The 22,057-nt window shown below is 48.0% G+C and overlaps 1 protein-coding gene across 1 annotated transcript in view; it reads left to right on the top strand.

Annotated features, from left to right (window-relative positions):
• Positions 1-22,057, top strand: part of OBSCN (obscurin, cytoskeletal calmodulin and titin-interacting RhoGEF) — a 249,742-nt gene that overhangs the window by 134,756 nt on the left and 92,929 nt on the right. Inside the window, exons 61-70 of the mRNA XM_064162395.1 lie at positions 31-300; positions 829-1,095; positions 3,047-3,313; positions 3,975-4,241; positions 4,921-5,193; positions 10,165-10,431; positions 13,853-14,125; positions 14,808-15,080; positions 18,022-18,294; positions 20,396-21,751. Coding sequence (XP_064018465.1) covers positions 31-300; positions 829-1,095; positions 3,047-3,313; positions 3,975-4,241; positions 4,921-5,193; positions 10,165-10,431; positions 13,853-14,125; positions 14,808-15,080; positions 18,022-18,294; positions 20,396-21,751 — 3,786 coding nt within the window. The remainder of the gene's footprint in view (positions 1-30; positions 301-828; positions 1,096-3,046; positions 3,314-3,974; positions 4,242-4,920; positions 5,194-10,164; positions 10,432-13,852; positions 14,126-14,807; positions 15,081-18,021; positions 18,295-20,395; positions 21,752-22,057) is intronic.

The raw sequence follows: 22,057 nt of genomic DNA, 5'->3' as shown, positions 1-22,057 counted from the left end.
TATCAACTTCTTATTGACATTTCCATAAAGAACCAGCAGCAGCCATTGTGGAGATGCTGAAGGATGTCACTGCCTATGAAGGAGAAGATGCAGTGTTTGAGTGCAGGCTGTCTCGGGAAACAGCTCAGGATGCCCAGTGGTTCCTAGGAGATGTTCCCCTACAATCCAATGAAATGAATGAGATCAGAGTCCAAGGGACATGTCACAGCTTGATTCTGAGGAAGGTGACACTGGAAGACTGCGGATCCATCAGTTTCAAAGTCGGGCAGCATACCTCAGTAGCACAGCTAAAGGTCCAAGGTGAGCAGCCTCCTAGGAAGAGGGACTGAGGAAGTACTGGTAAGCACTGTCAACAGTGCTTTAGCTTCTGGAGGGAGCTTGGAGGGAGGAGTCCTTGGAAATTTTGGAAGATTCTGCTAATATAAATCAGCCATTGAAAAGTTGAATATGTCCAGGCTGGATATGCACATCTGAGCATTTCAGTCCTTTTTACAGCCCATGGAGCAGAGCAAATATCCTTTGAAGAGCATCCAACTTGTCCTGAAACAAGCAGCTAAGATATGTCAGGATTGGTGCTGAAGAACAGCAAGATTATGCTCCAAATTAAACCTCTACTTATAAAGGGTTTAGACCATGCTTACTCTTAGAAGATCAAACCCATCCAACCTCCCTGAGAAACCTTTCCATGAAATTGCATAGGATGATTTTGAAAGATGAGCCATGCCAATACCTTAACTTGTTTGCTCCTCTTTGGTCTGGTTCAAAATGCAACTAGAGGCACCAAGTCCTGGTCTGATTACAGCACTGTTGGTATCTTCTTCTCCACAGCTGCTCCAGTCACCTTTGTAAAGGCACTCCACAGCTTGGAGCTACAGGAGGGTGGCACAGCTCAGTTGTCTTGTGAGGTGTCCAAGCCTGATGTGCCAGTGGAGTGGAAGAAGGGCACAGCCGTGATCCATTCCAGCCAGAAGTGCAGCATCAAGCAGGAGGGGAATGTGCACACCTTGGTCATCCATGACTTGAACCATGCAGACTCAGGGGAGTACAGCTGCCACACAGCTGATGGGAAGACCACTGCCAGGCTTGAGGTTAAAGGTATGATCTTCTCTTCTGTCAGCAGTGGTGAGAGGTGTGCATGTCAAGTTTTGGAGCTCTCTAGTCCAGGACAGACATTGAGGTAGTGGAGCAAGTGCAGCAGAAGTCACCAAGCTTGTCATAGGGCTGGAACACATAAAGCACAGGGAGAGGTAGGGACAGGTGAGTTTACTCAACCTGGAGAAAAGAAGGTTGAGGGAAGAGCCCACTGATATCTGCAGTTTCTTGATGTTGGTCTACAGAGGAAGGGCAGACAGACTTTCTTTGGAGTGCTCAGTGAACAGGTCAGACAAGTGCAAGCTGCAGTGAGAAAAATGCATCTTAGGGAAAAGCCCCAAACTTTCACAACAAAGGTGCTGGGACTGAGCCCAGAGTGGCAAAGGAATCTATCTATACAAGACCTCTAGAGGGCTCTTCAGCCTTGGTTATTCTGTAACTGATCCCTGTCTGCATGATCTTGAGTTGTGCCTAACATTCAGGGATTGTTCAGCCTGGAGAAGAGAAGGCTCTGGGAGAGATCTTCTTGTAGCCTTTCAGTACTTAAGAGGGCCAATAAGCAATCTGGAGACAGACTTTTGAACAGAACCTGATGTGACAGGACAAGGAGTGATGGGTTTAAAAGAGGGAAGATTTCAACTAGAAAGAAGGAAGATGTTTTTTACAATGAGGATGGTGAAACATAGGCCCAGATTGCCCACAGAGGTTGTAGATGCCCAATCCCTGGGACTATTCCAAGTCAGATTGTCTGGGGATCTGAGCAACCTGCAGACTGCAGGGGGTTTGGACCAGATGACATTTAAAGGTCACTTCCAACCCTAATAATTCTATAACTCTATAAAAATTGTGCAGCCTCAGGTCTGCAGATGTGGATTCTCTGAGTGCCTTTTGTCCTGTTCCATGTTTTTATTTTGGGGATGGGAAACCCTCTGGGCTTTAGGAATGATTTCAGTTAATTTGGAACACTTTTAAAAGCAAGTCTAGGATATGGTGAGAATAATGCACTTCCTGTACAACTGAAGTTTTCCCTGCTGGTTAACTTTTCTCACTCCTCCTCCTCCTCTTCTGTCTGGCTTAAGAGTAGGCACTCCCACCCCAGCAGCTCTTCTTATGTAAGTCCCTCCAGAATCTTGCATGAGCTTCATGAATGACATTATTAGTACCTTGAAAAGGGTTGATGAAAGGCTCAGCATGAGCCTGCAGTGTGCATGTGCAGCCCAGACAGCAACCCTGTGCTGGGCTGTAGCAAGAGCAGTGTGGGCAGCAGGGCAAGGGAGGGGATTCTGCTCCTTTGCTCTGCTCTCCTCACACCCCACCTGGAGTCCTGTGTACAGTTCTGGAGCCCCCAACACGAGAATGACATCAAACTATTGGAATGAGTCCAGAGGAGGCCAGGAAGATGCTCAGAGGGCAGCAACAGCTCTGCTATGAGGACAGGCTGTAAGAGTTGGGGCTTTGCAGCCTGGAGAAGAGAAGACTTCCAGGAGACCTTATAGAGGCCTTCCAGTATCTCTAGGGGGCCTACAGGAAGGCTGGGGAGGGACTATTGACAAGGTCTTGTAATGGCAGGATGAGGAAGAATGGGTTTAAACTGGCAGAGGGGAGATTCAAACTAGATGTTAGGAAAGGGTTCTTGGCAGTGAGGGTGGTGAGACTCTGGCACAGGTTGCGCAGGGAGGTTGTGGAGCACAGAATCACCCAATGTGGTGAAAGATCACATTGGGTGATTCTGTGCTCCACAACCTCCCTGGAGGTGTTCAAGGCCAGGTTGGATGAGACCTTGAGCAACCTGTTCTAATGGGAGGTGTCCCTGCCTATGGCAAGGAGTTGGAACTAGCTGATCCTTGAGGTCCCTTCCAACCTAAACCATCCTATGATTCAATGAATCCAAAGCAGGCCTCCCTTCTCTATTTTCACTTGGCTGTTTTTCTCTTTGCACCATTCCCTTCTCAAGCCCTGCCTGTGCTTTTCAAACACTGGCTGAAAAACGAGGAGGTGGACGAAGGGCGCACGGCTGTGCTGCGCTGCGAGCTGACCAGAGCCAACGCGCCTGTGGAGTGGAGGAGAGGGGATGTGGTGCTCCAGCCCAGTGACAAGTATGAGATCCGGCAGGAGGGGGCACGTGTGGAGCTCCTCATCTACGATGCTGAAGCTCAAGATGCTGGTGACTACACCTGTGACTCAGGGGATCAGCAGACCACTGCATCCCTGCAAGTCAAAGGTAGGAGAAGCCTTACTTGAAGGCAGAGAAGTTTTGACTGTGGCTGTTCTCCGTAGGGGTCATAAGGAGGTTTTTATCACTGAATTATCATCAACAGCTGTGTCTGTGAAGTACAACTGCAGGAAAGCATTTGATTATAGGATGGTAGAATAGTTTGAGTTGGAAGAGACCTTTAAAAGTCATCTGGTCCAACCTCCCTGCAGCCAGCAAGGACATCTTTCTCTGTACTCAACACAGGTCAGGCCACACCTTGAGTGCAGTGTCCAGTTCTGGGCTCCTCCATTCAAGAGAGATGTTGAGATATTGGAATGTGTCCAGAGAAGGGCAACGAAGCTGGTGAGGGTCCTGGAGCACAGCCCTGTGAGAAGCTGAGGGAGCTGGGGGTGTGCAGCCTGCAGAAGAGGAGGCTCAGGGCAGACCTCATTGCTGTCTACAACTACCTGAAGTGAGACTGTAGCCAGGTGGGGTCAGGTTGGACAGGGCTCCGAGCAACCTGCTCTAGTTGATGGTGTCCCTGCTGACTGCAAGGGGGTCAGACCAAAATGACCTTTAAAGCTGCCTGCTAATCCAAAGCATTCTGTGAGCTACCAAGCTGGAGAAGTTGCAAGCAGATTTCTCACCTCTGAGCAGTGTCAGTGATGCAGTTGCTTCTCCACCACAGTACTCCCTGTGCTCTTTACTAAAGAGCTGAAAAATGTAGAGGCTGAAGAAGGGGGAAAAGCTGTTTTGCACTGTGAGATCTCCAAACCCAATGCCCCTGTTGAGTGGAGAAAAGGAGGGGTGGTCGTTCAACCCAGTGCCAAGTACCAGATGAAGCTGAAAGGCAGCGTTGCTGAGCTGATCATCCATGGTGTAGAGCCTGAGGACTGTGGGGATTATACCTGCAGCACTGGATATGAGATCACCACAGGTTCTGTGTATGTGCAAGGTAAGGTGAATCGCGGCTGCAACGCTCTCATTGCTCTCCCTGGAGCTCTTCTTCCAAAGATCTTTGACAGCAACTGGCCAAACTTGCCTCACATCCAAACACCCATTCAATTCTTTCCTGTTTTCAGTGATCCAAGGCTGAGGCTGTACCAGAGTTTGTAGGCTTAGGTAGTTCAAAGTACTGTCCATGCTGTGTACCACAGCAGGTGGTGGTACTGCTGAAAAACTCTCTGCTTGGAAGTGCTTGTAAAATATCCTGAAGTTCTTGCTAGTACTGACTACAGCTTCTATCAATGATGAGCTTCTTACTACTCTTTTAAAGCACTCTAAGTAAATATTTAAATCTGAAGCTACTTCTCTGCCTTCTACCTCATACAACATCAGCGCAGATGGTTGCAACACACAGGAGAGCCAGTTATGACCTGGTCATGGAGTAGAGTTTCCCCCCAGTGGAGGTGTTTGCAGACCCAGATACTGCACTTGTAAGCAGGTGAAGGCTGAAAGGTGATTCCTTAATCCCATAAAGAAATTTGCAGCTCTTTTTTCCCTGGAACATCACTAGAAGATTAACTCTCATGGACAGCATTCACTGGTGGTTGGGCTAGTTCTGCAGGAAGCAACATGTATGTGTTTATGCTTTTTGTTCTCCTTTTGGCACCTTCTTTTGCTCTGTTGTACAGAAGAAGCAGCAGTGATAGTTTCTGGTTTAAAGAACACAGATGTCTTCGTGGGGGAGTCTGCCACGTTCACCTGTGAGCTCTCGCACCCGGGGGTGAAGAACGTGCAGTGGTGGCTGGATGGATCTCCCCTTCACAACAACCTTGTGACTGAAATCTCTGAGCAGGATGGGATGATCCACACTTTAACCCTAAATGATGTGGCCTGCCATGACTCAGGCACTGTCACCTTCAGAGCTGGGTCCCTTATATCTTCAGCTAAGTTATTAGTCAAAGGTACTTTGTTGTTGAAGGCACCCCTGGCCAGCTCTGGGCTCACTCAGTGCACTAAGTGCTTCTGCCTTCCAGGCTACCCTTACTAAATCCCTTCACACTTCTTCTGTATCCTGCAACTCTCCATCTCTGCAAGTCACCCATGCTTATGTCAGAAGTCTTCTTTTTACAGCCACACTGTGATGGTTTGGGTGTTCCAGTTCCACCCCCACCCCCCCCTTTGGAAATCACCCAGACTAGACTCAGCCAGCTCTGGAAATATGAATGAAGCTTATATTTACAGCTGGCACAATGTACAAGCAGATAGTTACAGTAGATACAGTTATAGGCAGAAATAGACAAGGTAAAAGGTAATACAGAAACTCAGCAGCCCTCCCAGAAACCTGAGTCCCCAGGAGGGGCTCCCAACCCCCCTACATCTTCTCCCACCCCTCTCAACTTTACCCCAGTCCCAAGGAAGAATGGAGGTTTGGCCAGGGGGTTAGGAAGCAAAGTGGATTAATCAGAGAGACAGCAGAGAGGCTAGAGAGGAGTGCAGCTTCAAGCTCCCAAGCAGAAGAAGTTGCTTATCTATGTTTGGATTCTTGTTCTTATACCTCTCAGCAAGCCTATGAGTGAAGTAGACATCACCATTGTTTCTCTTTCACAGCCTGGGATCTAATCCTTCTCACCAAAACATTCTAGCTAGCTTCAAACTAGCACACACACTGAGGTTTTGAGTGATTCAGGTGAGAAAGGGTTGCAGGGTGAGGGCAGCTGCTTTCAACTGTCTTCACCTGACATCTGAGCAGAGCTGAACGTAAGCCACTGTGATAGCACACAAGAATTTTTTTGTTCCTCCTTCAACTGTTTCTCTAATGCCACACATTATGGAGCTGGAAATTCACAGAATACACTGGCCCAGGTTCCCCAGAGAGGTGGTAGTTGTCCCATCCCTGGAAATATTCAAGATCAGGTTGCATGGAGCTCTTATCAACCTGATCTCCTTGGAGATGTCCCTGCTGACTGCAGGACAGTTGGATTAGATAGCATATAAAGGTCTCTTCCGACCCAAAGTAGTCTGTGGTTGTATGACAGCTACCACTGTGCTGCTCCATAGCCAAGCTACCAGCACTGAGCTCAATATGTTCTCCAGATAAGACTTTGAGTTGTTGTACTGATGGCTTCAGAGCTCTTTGTGGAAATCAAAGGGTGTGAGACATTGGGGTAGCACAGTGAGTAAATGAGCCTCATTTATTGACTGTCATGATAATAATGGTCAGCACTGCACTAGCAAAGCCTCCTGGTCCATTGAATAAATGATCTTCTTATTTGGTAAGGGTAGCCACACGCTGCAAGTGACACTGAGCTCCAGACTTGACAAAGCCAGCTCCTTCACATCTAGCCTCTTATAGCCATTAGGGAAAAGCTGCTCTTTTTCAGACAAAAGTAACATTTGTTCCTTGCTTGGAAAAGGGATTTGTCTCTCTGGAGATAGAAAAGGTTGAATTCTTTATTAAAATCTACCCCCATGCTATAACTGCCATAACAGGAATGATCCACAGTATGGACTTGTAGTCTGTAGTTGATGCAGAAGGACCTTGACAGGCTGGATGGGTGGGCAGAGGCAAATGGGATGAGATTGAGCAAGGCCAAGTGCAGGCTTCTACACTTTGGCCATAACAACCCCAAGCACTGCTACAGGCTGGGGACAGAGTGACTGAGAGCAGTGAGGCAGAGAGGGATTTAGGGATGCTGGTAGAGAGTAGCTGAAGCTGAGCCAGCAGTGTGCCCAGGTGGGCAGCAGAGCCAATGGCATCCTGGGCTGGCTCAGGAGCAGTGTGGGCAGCAGGACAAGGGAGGCTCTTCTGCCCCTGTGCTCAGCACTGCTCAGGCCACACCTTGAGTGCTGTGTCCAGTTCTGAGCTCCTCAATTCAAGAGAGATGTTGAGGTGCTGAAGGGTGTCCAGAGAAGGGCAACAAAGCTGGTGAGGGGCCTGGAGCACAGCCCTGTGAGGAGAGGCTGAGGGAGCTGGGGGTGTGCAGCCTGCAGAAGAGGAAGCTCAGGGCAGAGCTCATTGCTGTCTGCAACTCCCTGAAGGGAGGCTGTAGCCAGGTGGGGTTGGGCTCTTCTGCCAGGCAAGCAGCAACAGAACAAGGGGACATAGTCTCAAGTTGTGCTGGGTGAGCTGCAGGCTGGATGTTGTTAGGAAGTTGTTGTCAGAGAGAGTGATTGGCATTGGAATGGGCTGCCCAGGGAGGTGGTGGAGTTGCCGTCCCTGGAGGTGTTGAAGCCAAGCCTGTATGAGGCACTTATTGCCATGATTGTCCAGGGCTGGGTGCTAGGTTGGACTGGATGATCTTGGAGATCTCTTCCAACCTGCTTGATTCTATGATTCTGTGTCTCCTCTCTGCAGAATGTGTCCCTTGCATGTTTAGCAAAGTTAACTCCCTGTGAAGATGAAGTACCAAATCACTCCTTCCTCAGATCAGAATGATGCAACAACACAGGCTGCAAACCCCATAAGTCCCACATCTCTTTCTTTCAACTTTGAGTCTCACATTTTCCGGGAAAGAAACTGGTTCTGAGCTCTTCAGGCAAAGAGCCCCAGTGCCCCTAACATGTAAATGAGCAATAAATGCATCGTTAGGTGTTCTACTCTGTCAAATGAAGGGCTCCTGGGTTTTCAGTTCAGAGAATGATAGCATCATTGATGTGGGAAGAGACCTCTGGAGATACCTAAACCAAGCCCACAGCTCATGATGGTGCATATATGTGTGGAGGGGTACTCTCTGCTTCTGCTGAGACTTGAATTCTTTATGTGGACCTGAATCACAGGTGAGCTGGTAAATGGCCTAGCATTGGATCAGGAGAAAGGTATGGAAATGAAACCCAGGGGCACTGTGCTCAATACAGTTGATTAAGAAAGGAAAATACTAGTAAAATTCTAACTGTGCTTCTGGTGACAGCCAATTTCATACACTTTATTTTATCCAGAAATGTAAAAATAGACCTGTCTTTGATCCAGGGATTTCCATCTATCTTGCTATCCATGGCTTGCTTTTCATCAAGGACCAAGTTGGCTCTCTCTGTTCCACGTGGCCCTTTCTCCTGGTGTCAGGCATGTTTGTTGCTGGCTGTGTTCTAGAATAAGTGAAATCTCATCACAGCTTTTCTTGTTGAGCCTTCACAGTATTGTTGTCCCACAGCTGCCTTCATTCAGTGGCCCACCATGGTGGCATCTTCATGCATGGGCAGAGAGGCAAATGGAAAGGTTTGAAGAAGCTGCCACCCCCTTTGGCAGGGTGAGAATTACAGGTTCCAGGGTGGGCACAAGCTGGCTCCTATGTCCCAAGGAGCTTTCTGCCATTCTGTGTGGGTGAATAGGGCCACAAAGGCCCTCATCTAGCAGTGGCAAGGAACAACAGGTCAGTGGAATCAGGACATCTTCCTTCTCCAAGACCACAAGGTGACATTTTGCTGTGAGGAGTATGTCTGTATCTCATGAAAGGGGATGGCATCTGCACAGATACCTTCTTGCTTCTTCAGTCCTGGTGCAACCAAAACATCTCAGTGATCTGCCATTGATGCCTCCTCTGCCTGAGCCCACAAGCAGACACATGGAGTGGTAGAAGAGCTTCTGAAGAGCCTCACAACAAGGTTCCAAAAGACTTTTCCAAAACTCTCTTTGCTTCCCAGGCTCTGCAGTAGCATCTCACATCCTTAACCTCGTGCACCAGTTTCAAGAGGAGCATTCCAGACAGAGGTCCAGTGCAGTTCATTCTAGCTGGCTTCTGATCAGAACTACTATTTGAAAGCCAAAGGCAGATATCAGTTTTCTCTTTCATCTTTTTGTGTCCCACTCTAGCCCTAGCCATAGGAGGGGGGCAGTTGACATAGTTGTGCTGAGAAGGGGGTTGCAGAGAGACTTCCACTTTCAGACTTCACAGAGTTTTTTCTCTTCAGCCTACATGTCAAGTGGTATGAAGGTGGTGCAAGTGGCTGTTTCATCTGTTTTGGAAGCTTACACTGCTTTGTGGTTAGACATAACTGTGGTGCTCTACAGCTGCCTCCTGAGAAGCAGAGCTTGTGTTTTAAAAGAGGGACTGGATGCTCAAAAGCAGCCCTGTGGATTTCAGCCTGGGAGATGAAGATCCAGTGACTCCATGAGCTGCATATCCAGCTGCTCCCAGCATCTTATGGGCTCTCAAACTGATACTGCAGTTTCATGCTGCTCCTCTAGATCAGCTACTGTCAAGGAAACCATATTATTTTCCTCTGAGATCTAGTTTTGCTGCAGAGGAGCACATGGCTAATCAAAGCAACACGTTCTTATCTCCTGTGAGGTGCCCTTTCACGTTGTAGTTGTCCTGGAGCTTTGCTCTTTGTGCTCCCAGTGACTCCTGCCACACAGCCATCACCACCACAGGACAGGAATAAGTATTTGCATTTATTTCCAGTGAATTGTTGTGCTTTGCTCATACAAGGAGCCTTTAGTAGAGTTTGTGGCGTTTTCCTTTTGCTGTGTGAGGTTGAGTGTTAGAGGGAACCGCTCACAACAACCCATCCATTGGATTTCTCCATCTCAGACCTTCCCTCCTGTCCTCTGGGAAGCAGAAACACTTCACCTAGAGACACTTCTTAGTCTAGAGGATCTCAGCAATGTTGGGAGGATAATCAGTCCTGGAGGGAATCCTAGCAGAGATTCTGCACAGGAGTTCACATTGGGGACTGTTAAAGCTCAAGCCTTAATTGCTGGGGGCTGATTTTCCAGTGTGATAGCTGTGTTCTAACGTATGGGTTTGGCTTCAGTCCTGCTTGATGCTGGCAGAAGCACAACCTAAACTGCTAATCCCTGGTGTGCCCAGTCAGCTTCCTGCTTGCACTGCCACCCTGCTTGCTCAACACAGGCTCTCTGCTTGTCACAAACCTCTAAGTTGCCATTTCCATGAGGATCTACTAACGCATGTCCTTCCTGACGTGTCGGTTAACAGATCCAACCATTGAAGTGGTCAGTCCCATGCAGGACATAACTGTTGATGAAGATGGCACAGCAGAGTTCATATGCCAATATTCTAGGCCAGTGCACGCCATATGGAAGAAAAATGATCAGGAAATACATGCAGATGGGCAGCGAGTGATTATCGATCAGGACTGGAATGTGAGCATGCTAAAAATTAAACCTACGGTACCAGAAGACACTGGCATCTATTCTTGTGAAGCTGGAGGCACTAAAGTGATGGCTACACTTGATGTTCAAGGTGAGGTCTGCCAGCCAAAGAGGAAGACTATGATGGGTCCCCAGTAGGAGAGCTGGAAACATTATGGCAGCACCTCACAATGAGACACATCAAATACTCGCTCCTTGGTGCTCACTCTAGTGCTCTTGAACGACAAATGAGAGCTCACTGGAATGGAATATGAATATGAGCAGCACTTTATTGGAGCTCACCTGTGCAGAGAGGTGGTAGATGCCTCATAAAATCATAGAATCAGTCAGGGTTGGAAGGGACCACAAGGATCATCCAGTTCCAACCCCCCTGCCATGGGCAGGGACACCCTACCCTAGAGCAGGCTGCACACATCCTCATCCAGCCTGGCCTCAAACATCTCCAGGGATGGGGCCTCAACCACCTCTCCCCTGATGTCCCTGGAAATATTCCAGATCAAGTTGGATGGGGCTCTGAACAACTTGCTCAAGATGTCCCTGCTGACTGCAGGCAAATTGGACTGGATAATCTTTAAAGGTCCTTTCTGACCCAAACCATTCTATGCTTCCATCCCTTACACATCATACATCTGCAATGAACATGAGTGCAAGGGGAGGTGTGCTGCTGAATTACTGTAAAATCACAGATGCAATGTAGGAGCAAAGGAATAACAAGAGTATTTTTGCTGCTACAAAGTGCTTTTGTAACCTTAACCCCTAATGGACAGTGTGAAATGTCACTTTCTATTTTACCTAAGCCTCAGCACCTTGGCACTTTACTTCTTTCCAGTGCTGATTGCTCAGGAATTACCTTCTCACTTGGCACCAGCATTTCTGAGGGGCCTGAGAAACAACAATGAAAATACTCACAATCAGTTGAGAATTTTATATTGATGCTCCCAGGAGGTTTGTGTTGGAGTTTTTGGTAGGGGTTTGGTTGTTTTTTGTTTGGTTTTGGCTTTTTGCTTGTTTGGGGATTTTAGTGTTTATTTTTGTGGGGTTTTCTTTGGACTTTTTTGTTTGTTTGGGTTGTGTTTTTTTCTTGCTTGTTGGTTGATTTGGGTTGGGGTTTGGGTTTTGGTTTTTTTTTTTTGTTGCTATTGGCTTTTGTTTCATTTTCCAAAGAGTTAACCATTTTTGGTCAGCAGAGGAACGAGAATTCTGCTTTGGTTTCTGAATATTTGTGGGGTCTTTTTAGACAGTTATGCCTTCTTGTTTAACCAGAAGAGCAGGAACTGTGTTCAGTTTGGGGCTCCCCAGTTGAAGAGGGACAGGGATCTGCTGGAGAGGGTTCAGTGAAGTGCTATGAGGATGATGAGACAGAAGAACATGGCTGATGAGGAGAGGCTGAGGGACCTGGGGCTGCTTAGTCTGGAGAAGAGAAGACTGAGAGGGGATTTGATAAATGTTTCTAAGTATCTGAAGGCTGCCAGGAAGGGGGGGACAGGCTCTGCTCACTGCTCCCTGGGATAGGACAAGGAGCAATGGGTGTAAATTGCAGCTCAGGAGGTTCCAGCTCAACACAAGGGGGAACTTCTTTACTGTAAGGGTCCCAGAGCCCTGGCACAGGCTGCCCAGAGAGGTTGTGGAGTCTCCTTCTCTGGAGCCTTTCAAGGTCTGTCTGGATGTGTTCCTCTGTGATCTGTGTTAGATTGTGTGGTCCTGCTCTGGCAGGGGGTTGGACTCGATGATCTCCTTGAGTCCCTTCCAACCCCTCACATCCTGTGATGCTATTTATTATCTTTTTTTTAACCTCAATAAGCACTTTCCATTTTAACAACTTCAAAAGATATGAATGAATATAATCTCAGAACACCCCAGAGGAGGCACAATTTGCAGTCAGCTGTTTTTTGCAGTTGGGGAAAGCAGTGCTAAACATTCTCTAAGGATTTACACTCCCTTCATTGTTCTCTACACTGTTCTAAAACATATAATTGGGTTTTTTTTTTTCTTTAATCCTGCTGGGTTTAGTTTTGATATTGAAAATTTTGTTAAGCTGCTTTATTTTGCTTAGAACAGTTCCAGACAGTGGTTCACAGGCTCACAGGATGGTTAGGAGTTGGAAGGGACCCAAGGAGATTATCAAGTCCAACACCCCCACCAGAGCAGGGCAATGCTATCTAACACAGATCACACAGGAATACATCCAGACAGGCCTTGAAAGGCTCTAGAGAAGGAGACTCCACAACCTCTCTGGGCAGCCTGTGCCAGTGCTCTGGGACCCTTGCAGTAAAGAAGTTTCTCCTCAAACTGGTTGTGGAGATCTAAACAGGAATATCTAAAGGTGTTGGCTTATATTAAAAGTGATGCTGGCCATAATATGATGTTTGTTGTGAAGTGTACTTACTCAACCCCTACCTTCCCACTATGTGCATGTAATTTATTCTCTAGCTGCTCTAACACAAATGATGTTCCCATGCACCAGCCCCTGCTCAATTTCGGGTCAGGCTGATTGCCTACGTACAAAGCCAAGCAGTGCATGGCTCTGCAGGCACACGGAGTGTGTGGATAGGTGCAAGTTTGTGACCACACACAACTGGGAAAATAAACCTAGCACATCACCACTGAGCTTTTGTAATGCTTCAGAAATTCACCCTTCCAAATATTCCTAGCACCTGTTTCGTTACTTTGTGTGTTTCCAGACTTGCAATTGCGCTGTTAACTCAGCCAACAGTTGCTGTTGTTTTGCCAGCTGGAATGTTCTCTTGCATTTGCTTTGCATGCAAGACACTAAAATCTCTTCGTGAGCTATCAGTGGGTTCGTATCACCCCACTTATGATGGTAATCACAGAATTTTAGAGGTTGGAAGGGACCTCCAGAGGTCATCGAGTCCAACTCCCCTGCCAAGGCAGGATCCCCTAGGGCAGTTTGCAGAGGAACACATCTAGGTGGGTTTTGAAAGACTCCAGAGAAGAAGACTCCACAGCCTCTCTGGGCAGCCTGTTCCAGGGCTCCATGGTCTGGTTGATTGGCCAGGGCTGGGTGCTAGGTTGGACTGGCTGATCTTGGAGATCTCTTCCAACCTGGCTGATTCTATGATCACAACCAGAAGCTCAAATCAGACAAGCTGAACTTCCCTGGGCAGCCCATTCCAATGCCAATCACTCTCTCTGGGAAGAACTTCCTCCTAACATCCAGCCTGGACCTCCCCTGGCACAATTTGGGACTGTGTCCCCTTGTTCTGTTGCTGGTTGCCTGGCAGAAGAGCCCAACCCCACCTGGCTACAGCCTCCCTTCAGGTAGTTGTAGACAGCAATGAGCTCTGCCCTGAGCCTCCTCTTCTGCAGACTGCACACCCCCAGCTCCCTCAGCCTCTCCTCATAGGGTTTGTGTTCCAGGCCTTTCATTCTATTTCTCCACACCTCTTCCATCAGCTTTCCAGCAGTGGGAATCACCCAGTGCACCAAGGCTTGTTAATATTCAGAGCTGCATGGCCAGACAATTAATATTGCCCATTGTCCTTCTTTGGTAGCCAAGAACAGCATTGTCCAGGGCTTGGAGAATGTGGAAGCCGTGGAAGGAGGGGAAGCCCTGTTTGAGTGCTACCTTTCTAAGCCTGAGTGCTACAACTACAACTGGCTGATTGATGATGAACCTGCCAAAACTACAGAGAACACTGAGATGGTTTACTTTGAAAATGGACTCAGGCACATTCTGCTGCTGAAGAATTTGACTCCCCGGGATAGCTGCAGGGTGACTTTCATGTGCAGTGATGCGGTGACCTCAGCTTTCTTGACAGTGAAAGGTAACTGAGGAACTCGTGCATGGGATGCCTTAAATTTCTGACTGGAAAGGGCAAACAAACCAGGAAACATGAGTGGCAGAGAGGAAAAGTTTCACTTGTTGGTTGCTTCTTACTTAAATCTTCTTCCCACCCCCTGAATGGATGGTGTCTTACCATTTCCTTTTTACCTTCTCCATGTGCTCTGGAATGGATAGAAGCAGCATCAGCTGGCACTGAACCAGCAGCAAATGACTGTTTGCAGTTGTCATTGTTCTGATGAGCTGTGTTTAGAGGTGCTTCAAGGCTGTAGAGATGAGAGTTTTGTCAGCAACAATATTGTCTCTGAGTTATTCATTTTATGTTTTTACTGGAGACCACTGTGAGGGTCAGAGGTCCAAGAACAACCTTTCTCAGTCATAACATAATACCTCCATTGTAGTTCTCTGCTAAGTTGGCTTCTGCTGCTCAAAGCTTTGGAAAGCCTCAGTCCCCACTGGTACCTCCTCTGTTGTAGTGATACATGGAACTTCTCTTTTAATGATCCCCTTGCTCTGATGGTCCAAGGCTTCAACACAAATATTCACAAAACCTCTCTCCTGTCTGTTGCTCTCTAACTGAATTCAGTGATCTTAAAGGTCTCTTCCAAGCAAAACTGTTCTGTGATTCTAACAGAAGGAGTTTGACTGCCTGTTTTTATCTATAGGATGGCGCCTGCAGATCTTGCAGCCCCTTAGAGATGTGGAGGTCTCTCCAGGGCAGAAAGCTACATTCAGCTGTGTTCTAAGTGAAGCTGTGCCAGTTAATGAAGTTACCTGGTACAGTAATGATGTCGAGGTCCAGTCAGATGAGGACTGGGAGATACAAGCAGATGGAAACAGATACACACTTGTCCTTAAAAAAGCCCAACCACATCATTCTGGAGAGGTGACCTTTGCTTCCAGGGAAGCAATTTCATCAGCCAAGTTATCTGTGATAGGTAAGTGTCTGTTGCTCTGGCCCAGTGGCACTTGGAAAGTGGACTTTGGTACTGAGCTGCGACAGTGAATTTTCTAACCTTTGTGTTGATTCCTTTCTCTTTGCCATGCATGCCTCAAACCAGTGTTCTTAGTCTGAGAAGATGCTGCTGGGCAGCTTGTTCCTTGGCCACGAATAGTCCACTTCATCAAGAGAAAAATATTGTTCTGCTTGGGAGTATAGCTTAGTGGTGGACTTGGTAAAGAAAGGTTAATAGCTGGACTCAAAGATCTTGAAGGTCTCTTCTAACTTAAATGATCCTATGATTCCAAGCTAAACAACCCCTTTTCCCCTAGCCACTCCTCACAGGAGCTGTGCTCTAGACCCTTCACTATACTCATTGCCCTTCTTTTGATGGATTCCAGTAAATTCCTTGATGCTTCAGGCAGCTTAAGGTCATTGTGGGTGAATAACTCTGGGTGGGACAAAGAAGCAGGCAAAAAACCTTGGCAATATGTGACAGTAAGTGTGGGAGATGACAGTTGGAAAATGAATGTTGTGGTTACTTCCTCCCTGGAGGTGTTTAAGGCCAGGTTGGATGAGGCCTTGAGCAACCTGCTCTAGTGGGAGGTGTCCCTCCCTACAGTGGGGCTTTGGAGCTGGATGATCTTTGAGGTCCCTTCCAGCCTAGACCATTCTATGATTAGCAGTGCAGATCTGGGCAGACAAAGGAGAACTTGGTGGTACACAGGTGCGTCTTATGGTTGTGAACATGTTCTTGCTCAAGGCTAGCATCACGTGTGCTTCCTTCTCGTTGCTTGTGGAAGGCTCTTGGTTGTTTTAGTTGCAAAGCATTATTGCCTATGTCATACATCATGGGACCTCTGTTGTGCCTTCAGCCCACCCTGAGCCACCCGAAGAAGCAGAAGTTTTAAGTAAGACCAGTCACTCTGTAACTCTGTCCTGGTACAAGCCGTCGAGCGACGGCGGTTGTGACGTCCTAGGCTACAAGGTGGAGAGGCAAGTCCCAGGTGTTGGCTGGCAGTCCTGCAGCGAGGGCATGATTCCAAACACGGAGTTTGTGGTGGACAATCTCAGCCCAGGTGAACCCTACCGGTTCCGAGTCTCAGCTGTAAACAGAGTTGGGGCCAGCGAGCCAGTGCACGTCCCTGAGGCGGTGCGGCTAGGTGAGAGCGAAGAGCTGCCCCCGCGGAGGACTGCAAGCTGCTCTGGACCTTGTGTTTCGCATGGCATGCCTGCTTCACCCACTCCAGCCACCTCCTGGAAGAGTTCACTCTGTGACATCTTCCGGTGCTTTGCTGCCCACACAATAGAGGAGAAAGAGCTTGGAGAGGTTGTTCTGGGCTGCCATGAACAAAACCTGCTGCGTTGTTGGTACTCAACACTTATTGTCTCCAAACTCCATCCGGCTGCCTTGCAGTCTGCGCTGTATCCAGGTGGTGTCTGGTCACCATGAATTTCTTTTCTGGTAGAGTTTGGATGGAATGAGTCAAGAGGGGCATGTTGGAATGCATTTGAGGTGACTGAGACCCTGGTGCCAACGCAGCGGGTGGGCAATGTTGTCTTCTTCACCCATCTTTCCCTCTTGTTTTAGTCGCATCTCTTTTTCAATACCCCCCACAAAGAAACGCTGGAGGGGACAGTTCCTGCTTTCTGTTGTTGAAACTCTGGCAGCTACGGTGGGGTGGAGAGCCACTCCTTCAGTCTTTCTTTTCTTGCAGCTCCTTCTGTGCTAGCTGAGTGCCCAACAAATTCCTTGAAGTGAGAACAATAATACATCCTCTTCTGTCATTGTACCAACAGCCAGCACAACCAACAGCTGGACCTTGCTATCTTAGCATATGTCACAGTATCACAGTATTATCAGGGTTGGAAGAGACCTCACAGATCATCAAGTCCAACCCTTTACCACAGAGCTCAAGGCCAGACCATGGCACCAAGTGCCACATCCAGTCCTGCCTTGAACAGCTCCAGGGACGGCGACTCCACCACCTCCCCGGGCAGCCCATTCCAGTGTCCAATGACTCTCTCAGTGAAGAACTTTCTCCTCACCTCCAGCCTAAATTTCCCCTGGTGTAGCTTGAGGCTGTGTCCTCTCGTTCTGGTGCTGGCCACCTGAGAGAAGAGAGCAACCTCCTCCTGGCCACAACCACCCCTCAGGTAGTTGTAGACAGCAATAATGTCAACTCTGTCTGCAATAAGCCCAGGGCATTTTGGGGGCAGCAGCCTCCTCACCACACTGAAATCTGCAGAGGGGCCCAGGAGTGTGCTGTTTTGGAGGAGCTCAGCTGTGTGCTTTCCATCCCAGTCAACATCCTCTCATTTAATGCCTTTGTCTTGACTTCATTTGAGGTATCAGTGTCACACGAAGGGCATGCCATTGGCAGGCCTCCTTCCAAAGTGAAAGAGACACAGAGAACTTTGGCTTTTTAATTCTTTATGCTTTTGGAGTGAGTGTAAATACATATTTTTTTTTTGTAAATTGTTATTCCTTTTTTTACTTTCATGCCACTTTTGACTATCTCTTTGCTTGTTTTGCTATTTTCACCCTTCCTTTCTCGCCTCACTTCAGAACCAATTCACTTCTAGCCCTTAAGACCACCTAGAATCTGTATGACTGCTTGAATTACTGGTGATGGGTAAACGAAGATCAGCAAATAAAGCCAGAAATGTGAAAAATGCAACCACTTTTGCATGTAGATACTTCAGTGGAGCTGGTTTTACTGCTGGGAGGGCTTGCAGAGTTAGATAGTGTCTTCAGAAGTGCAGATTTGGGATGCTGCCAGTTGTTTGGTTTGGGTTTTCTTCCCTCTCCTTTGGTTGTCTTCAATCTGTAAGTGAAGACTTGGATGCTTGGGTATTGTATAGAGTGTCCTCACATGCCTTGCAATCAGGTGATGATATGTTCCCTGTGTTAATGGACTTGGTTGTTGTAATTACAGAGCCCTCAGTTACCGTCAGCAGTCCTTTGGTGGGAGGCTCAGTCGCAGAAGGGGAGGTGGCTCGCTTGGAGTGCAACCTGTCCAGTGAAACTGAGGAGAGAGTGACCTGGTTCAAAGGAAAAGAGCAAATTAAAGCTGGAGGGAGATACCAGATCCAGTCTGATGGAACAAAGCAGATACTCATCATCCATGCCTTCAAACCTGAAGATCAGGACACATACACCTGCATGGTTTCTCCTGAAGTGAAGTCTGTTGCCACCTTGTCCCTTGAAGGTAGGGAATACAATCTTGTGATGTGGAATCAGTTCTGTTTGTGGACATCTAAAGGCAGCTCCACAGATTGGACTGGAATTCATTTTCTTTTACAAGCTGTGCCTAATCTCCATGTGCTGGTTTGGGTGTTCCCTGCCCCCCTACAGCCAGATCTGGAAATTGAATGAAGCTTATATTTACAGGTTAGCACAATATACAAGCAGATAGTTACAGTATATACAGTTACAGACAGAAACAGACAAGGTAAAAGGTAATACAGAAAGACAACAGCCCCCCAAAACACCTGAGTTCCCAGGAGGGGCTCCCAACTGCCCCTTCACCTTCCCCCTACCCCTCTCAACCTTACCCCAGTCCCAAGGAAGGATGGAGGTTTGGCCAGGGGGTTAGGAAGCAAAGTAGATTAATCAGAGAGACAGCAGAGAGACTAAAGAGAAGTGCAGCTTGGAGCCAGTTCCCCAGCAGAAGTGAGTGCTTTATGTTTTGATTCTTCTTCTTGTGCCTCTCAGCAACCCTATGAGTGAAGTAGACATCAGCATTGTTTTCCTTCCACAGCCTGTAATCTAGTTCTTCTCACCCAAACATTCTAGCTAGCTTCAAACTAGCACACTCCCCAGAGGACTCATTGTGTCCCTGGTAGGTGTTGCTCAGTATGTTTCTGAATCCCTAAAACCTTTGAACTGCTCAAATAAGAATGTTTTAAGCCTGATGTTTAAGGTAGGATGCAGTTCTTTCTGCATGAGCTTCTGCTGCCTTCTGAGATGTCTTAAGGGTATCTTCCTTGGTCTTCAGCTGCCAGTTGAGAAAGCAAGGGCTTTTTAGTGAGTTCTGCATGGTGTCTGCTGGCCCCTGGCACAGGCACCTGAGATAACTTTGGGCCACAGTGCTTAGGAAGCTGAGTTTCATCCCTGTGGTGGCATTAGTGTCCCACACATAGGCATCTAATGCCATTGGGGCTCTTCAGGATATCATCCCATGCCCTCAGCTCCTTCTCCAGGAGGACCCAAAGCCCTCATAATTCCTGTGTGTTCTCTGAGAACCACATGTGGATGTCCCAGACATCCTGGAGCATCTCAAAAGGCAAGTCAGTGTGTCACAATGCTTGAGTCACAGTCTTCAGGCTTAGGCATACCTAAACTGAGGTATGTACCTCCATAACATGAGGATGCTCAGAGGGCTGCCCCAGCTCTGCTATGAGGACAGGCTATGAGAGTTGGGGCTCTTCAGCCTGAAGAAGAGAAGGCTTCCAGGAGACCTTATAGTGGCCTTCCAGTATCTGAAGGGGACCTACAGGAAGGCTGGGGAGGGACTATTGACAAGGTCTTGTAATGACAGGACAAGGGGTAATGGGTTTAAAGTGGCAGAGGGGAGATTGAAACTGGATGTTAGGAAAGGGTTGTTTGCAGTGAGGGCAGTGAGACACTGGCACAGGTTGTCCAGGGAGGCTGTGGAGCACAGAAGCACCCAATGTGGTCTTTGATCACATTGGGTGCTTCTGTGCTCCACAACCTCCCTGGAGGTGTTCAAGGCCAGGTTGGATGAGGGCCTGGAGTGACCTCTTCTAGTGGGAGGTGTTCCTGCCTATGGCAGGGGGTTGGAACTGGATGATCCTTGAGGTATCTTCCAACCTAAATCATTCTATGATATGAAGTGGGAGTCTCAGCTTCCATTACAACCAGTAAAAATCTGTGTCAGTGAAGCTCCAACTGGCTGTAAAATAGGATGAACCTGAATAGCTTTCCAGGCTCCACTGATGGTCTTGACTTGATATTCACCCACTATAACATTCAAGAAAGGTAGATGTTAATTTATTGGGTTCAGATTTGCAAGGAATGAAATTGTCTGGCCATCTTTTATGCACATGTATGGGATCACAGGATGCTTGATGTTGGAAAGGCTTCTGAAGATAGCATAGTCCACCTTCCTGCTCAAAGAAGGGTCATAAGCAGCCCAGGACTGTGTCTAGCTATTAATTTCACAAGTTGTTCTCAACAGAACGCTTAGCTCAATGCCCCTGATACTCTTCTGCCCAGGCTTTTGTGCTTTCTCAGAGTGTAGTCACAGACTTTGTCTTTTAACATCTGATCAATGTAATTCTCCTCAGTTCCCACAGCAGCGATGCTAAAAGAGATTGCCAGGGAAGCACCTGCTGCAAGCCAACCAGAAGAGAGGGTGGATGGCCATGTCCAGCCCAGCTTACCCCCTGAAGCTGCTCAGGAGGGAGACCTTCACCTCCTGTGGGAAGCCCTGGCCAAGAAACGGCGGATGAGCCGAGAGCCCACCTTGGATTCCATCAGCGAATTGCCTGAAGAGGATGAGAAGCTGCAGAAGCTGAGGAAGGAGGAAGCAGAGATGTCTCATTATTACTCAGAGGAGTACTCAACATGTGATGAGCTGGCTAGGACGGGAGAAGCAGATTTCTCTTTCACAAGCTCAGATGATGAGTCTAGAGCTGGGACTCCTTCGCTAGTAAACTACCTCAAGAAAGCTGGGAAGAAAAGTATCAGTGTTACTAGCAAGGTTCAGTCCAGCTCCACAGGCAAGTTATGGAAACAGTGGGAGAAATCCACTGTGGAGACTGTTGTGGCTGCCCCAGCTGCTAAGCCAACTGAACCAGAACTGCCCGATTTAGATGACCCTTCCATGAACAAGGCTGCTGTGAAGATCCAAGCCGCATTCAAAGGCTACAAAGTCAGGAAAGAGATCAAGCAGCAAGAGTGCCCAGTGTTTACTGAGACCTTCAAAGACTTTTCTGGTGAGCCTGGAAGCACTCTCCACCTCGAGTGCGTGGCCCACAGCAAAACCGATATGAACGTTCGCTGGCTGAAGGATGGGGAAGAGCTTTCAGACGGTCGCTACTATCACATCGACAACTACAACGATGGGACCTGCTCTCTGATTATCACTGGCCTGGACAAGAAAGATGCAGGTCAGTACACCTGCGAGGCATCCAATAAATTTGGCAAGGTTTCACACAGTGCTAAGGTGGTCATCGGTGCTCAGGAAGCTCAAGTCCTTCACAAGGAGAAGCGAGGCAAACACAGCACCGACAGCGAGACAGAGAGCTCCTCTGGGAGCGAGCTGGATGATGCTTTCCGTAAAGCAGGAAGGAGGCTTCACAGGCTCTTCAGAGCCAAGATCTCAACAGAGATATCTGATGTGGAGGAAGAGCTCTTTGTCAGCGCAGATGAAGGGGACATAGAAGTGGTTGACCATCAGACCTATCGTGAGGACGACCAGTACATCTACATCAAGTTCGAAGCCTTGTCTGAGGCAAAAAGTGCTGCCACACGGTTCAGAGAGATGTTTGGAGCTCTGGGGATTCCTGTGGAGATTGATATTTTGGAGCAAGGCCCTAAAAAGATTGAGCTACGCATCGGGAAAGCAACACCAACCACCCATGGGAAGTTTCCACCGTCAGTAGCGCGACCTCCACCACCCTTGCTGACCTCTGATACAGGTAGGTGAACCAAACTCATAATGATAGGATGAGGGGTGATGGGTTTCAACTGGCAGAAGGGAGATTGAAACTAGATGTTAGGAAAGGGTTCTTTGCAGAGAGGGTAGTGAGACTCTGGCACAGGTTGCCCAGGGAGGTTGTGGAGCACAGAAGCACCCAATGTGATCAAAGATCACATTGGGTGCTTCTGTGCTCCACAACCTCCCTGGAGGTGTTCAGGAACAGGTTGGATGAGGCCTGTTCTAGTAGGAGGTGTTGCTGCCTATGGTGGGGGTTTGCAAGTAGATGAGCTTTGAGGCCCCTTCC

This window comes from Pogoniulus pusillus, chromosome 23 (assembly GCF_015220805.1).
Source record: "Pogoniulus pusillus isolate bPogPus1 chromosome 23, bPogPus1.pri, whole genome shotgun sequence".
NCBI lineage: Eukaryota > Metazoa > Chordata > Aves > Piciformes > Lybiidae > Pogoniulus > Pogoniulus pusillus.
Note: the sequence above shows the minus strand (reverse complement) of the source record. Positions and strands in the feature narration are given on the sequence as shown.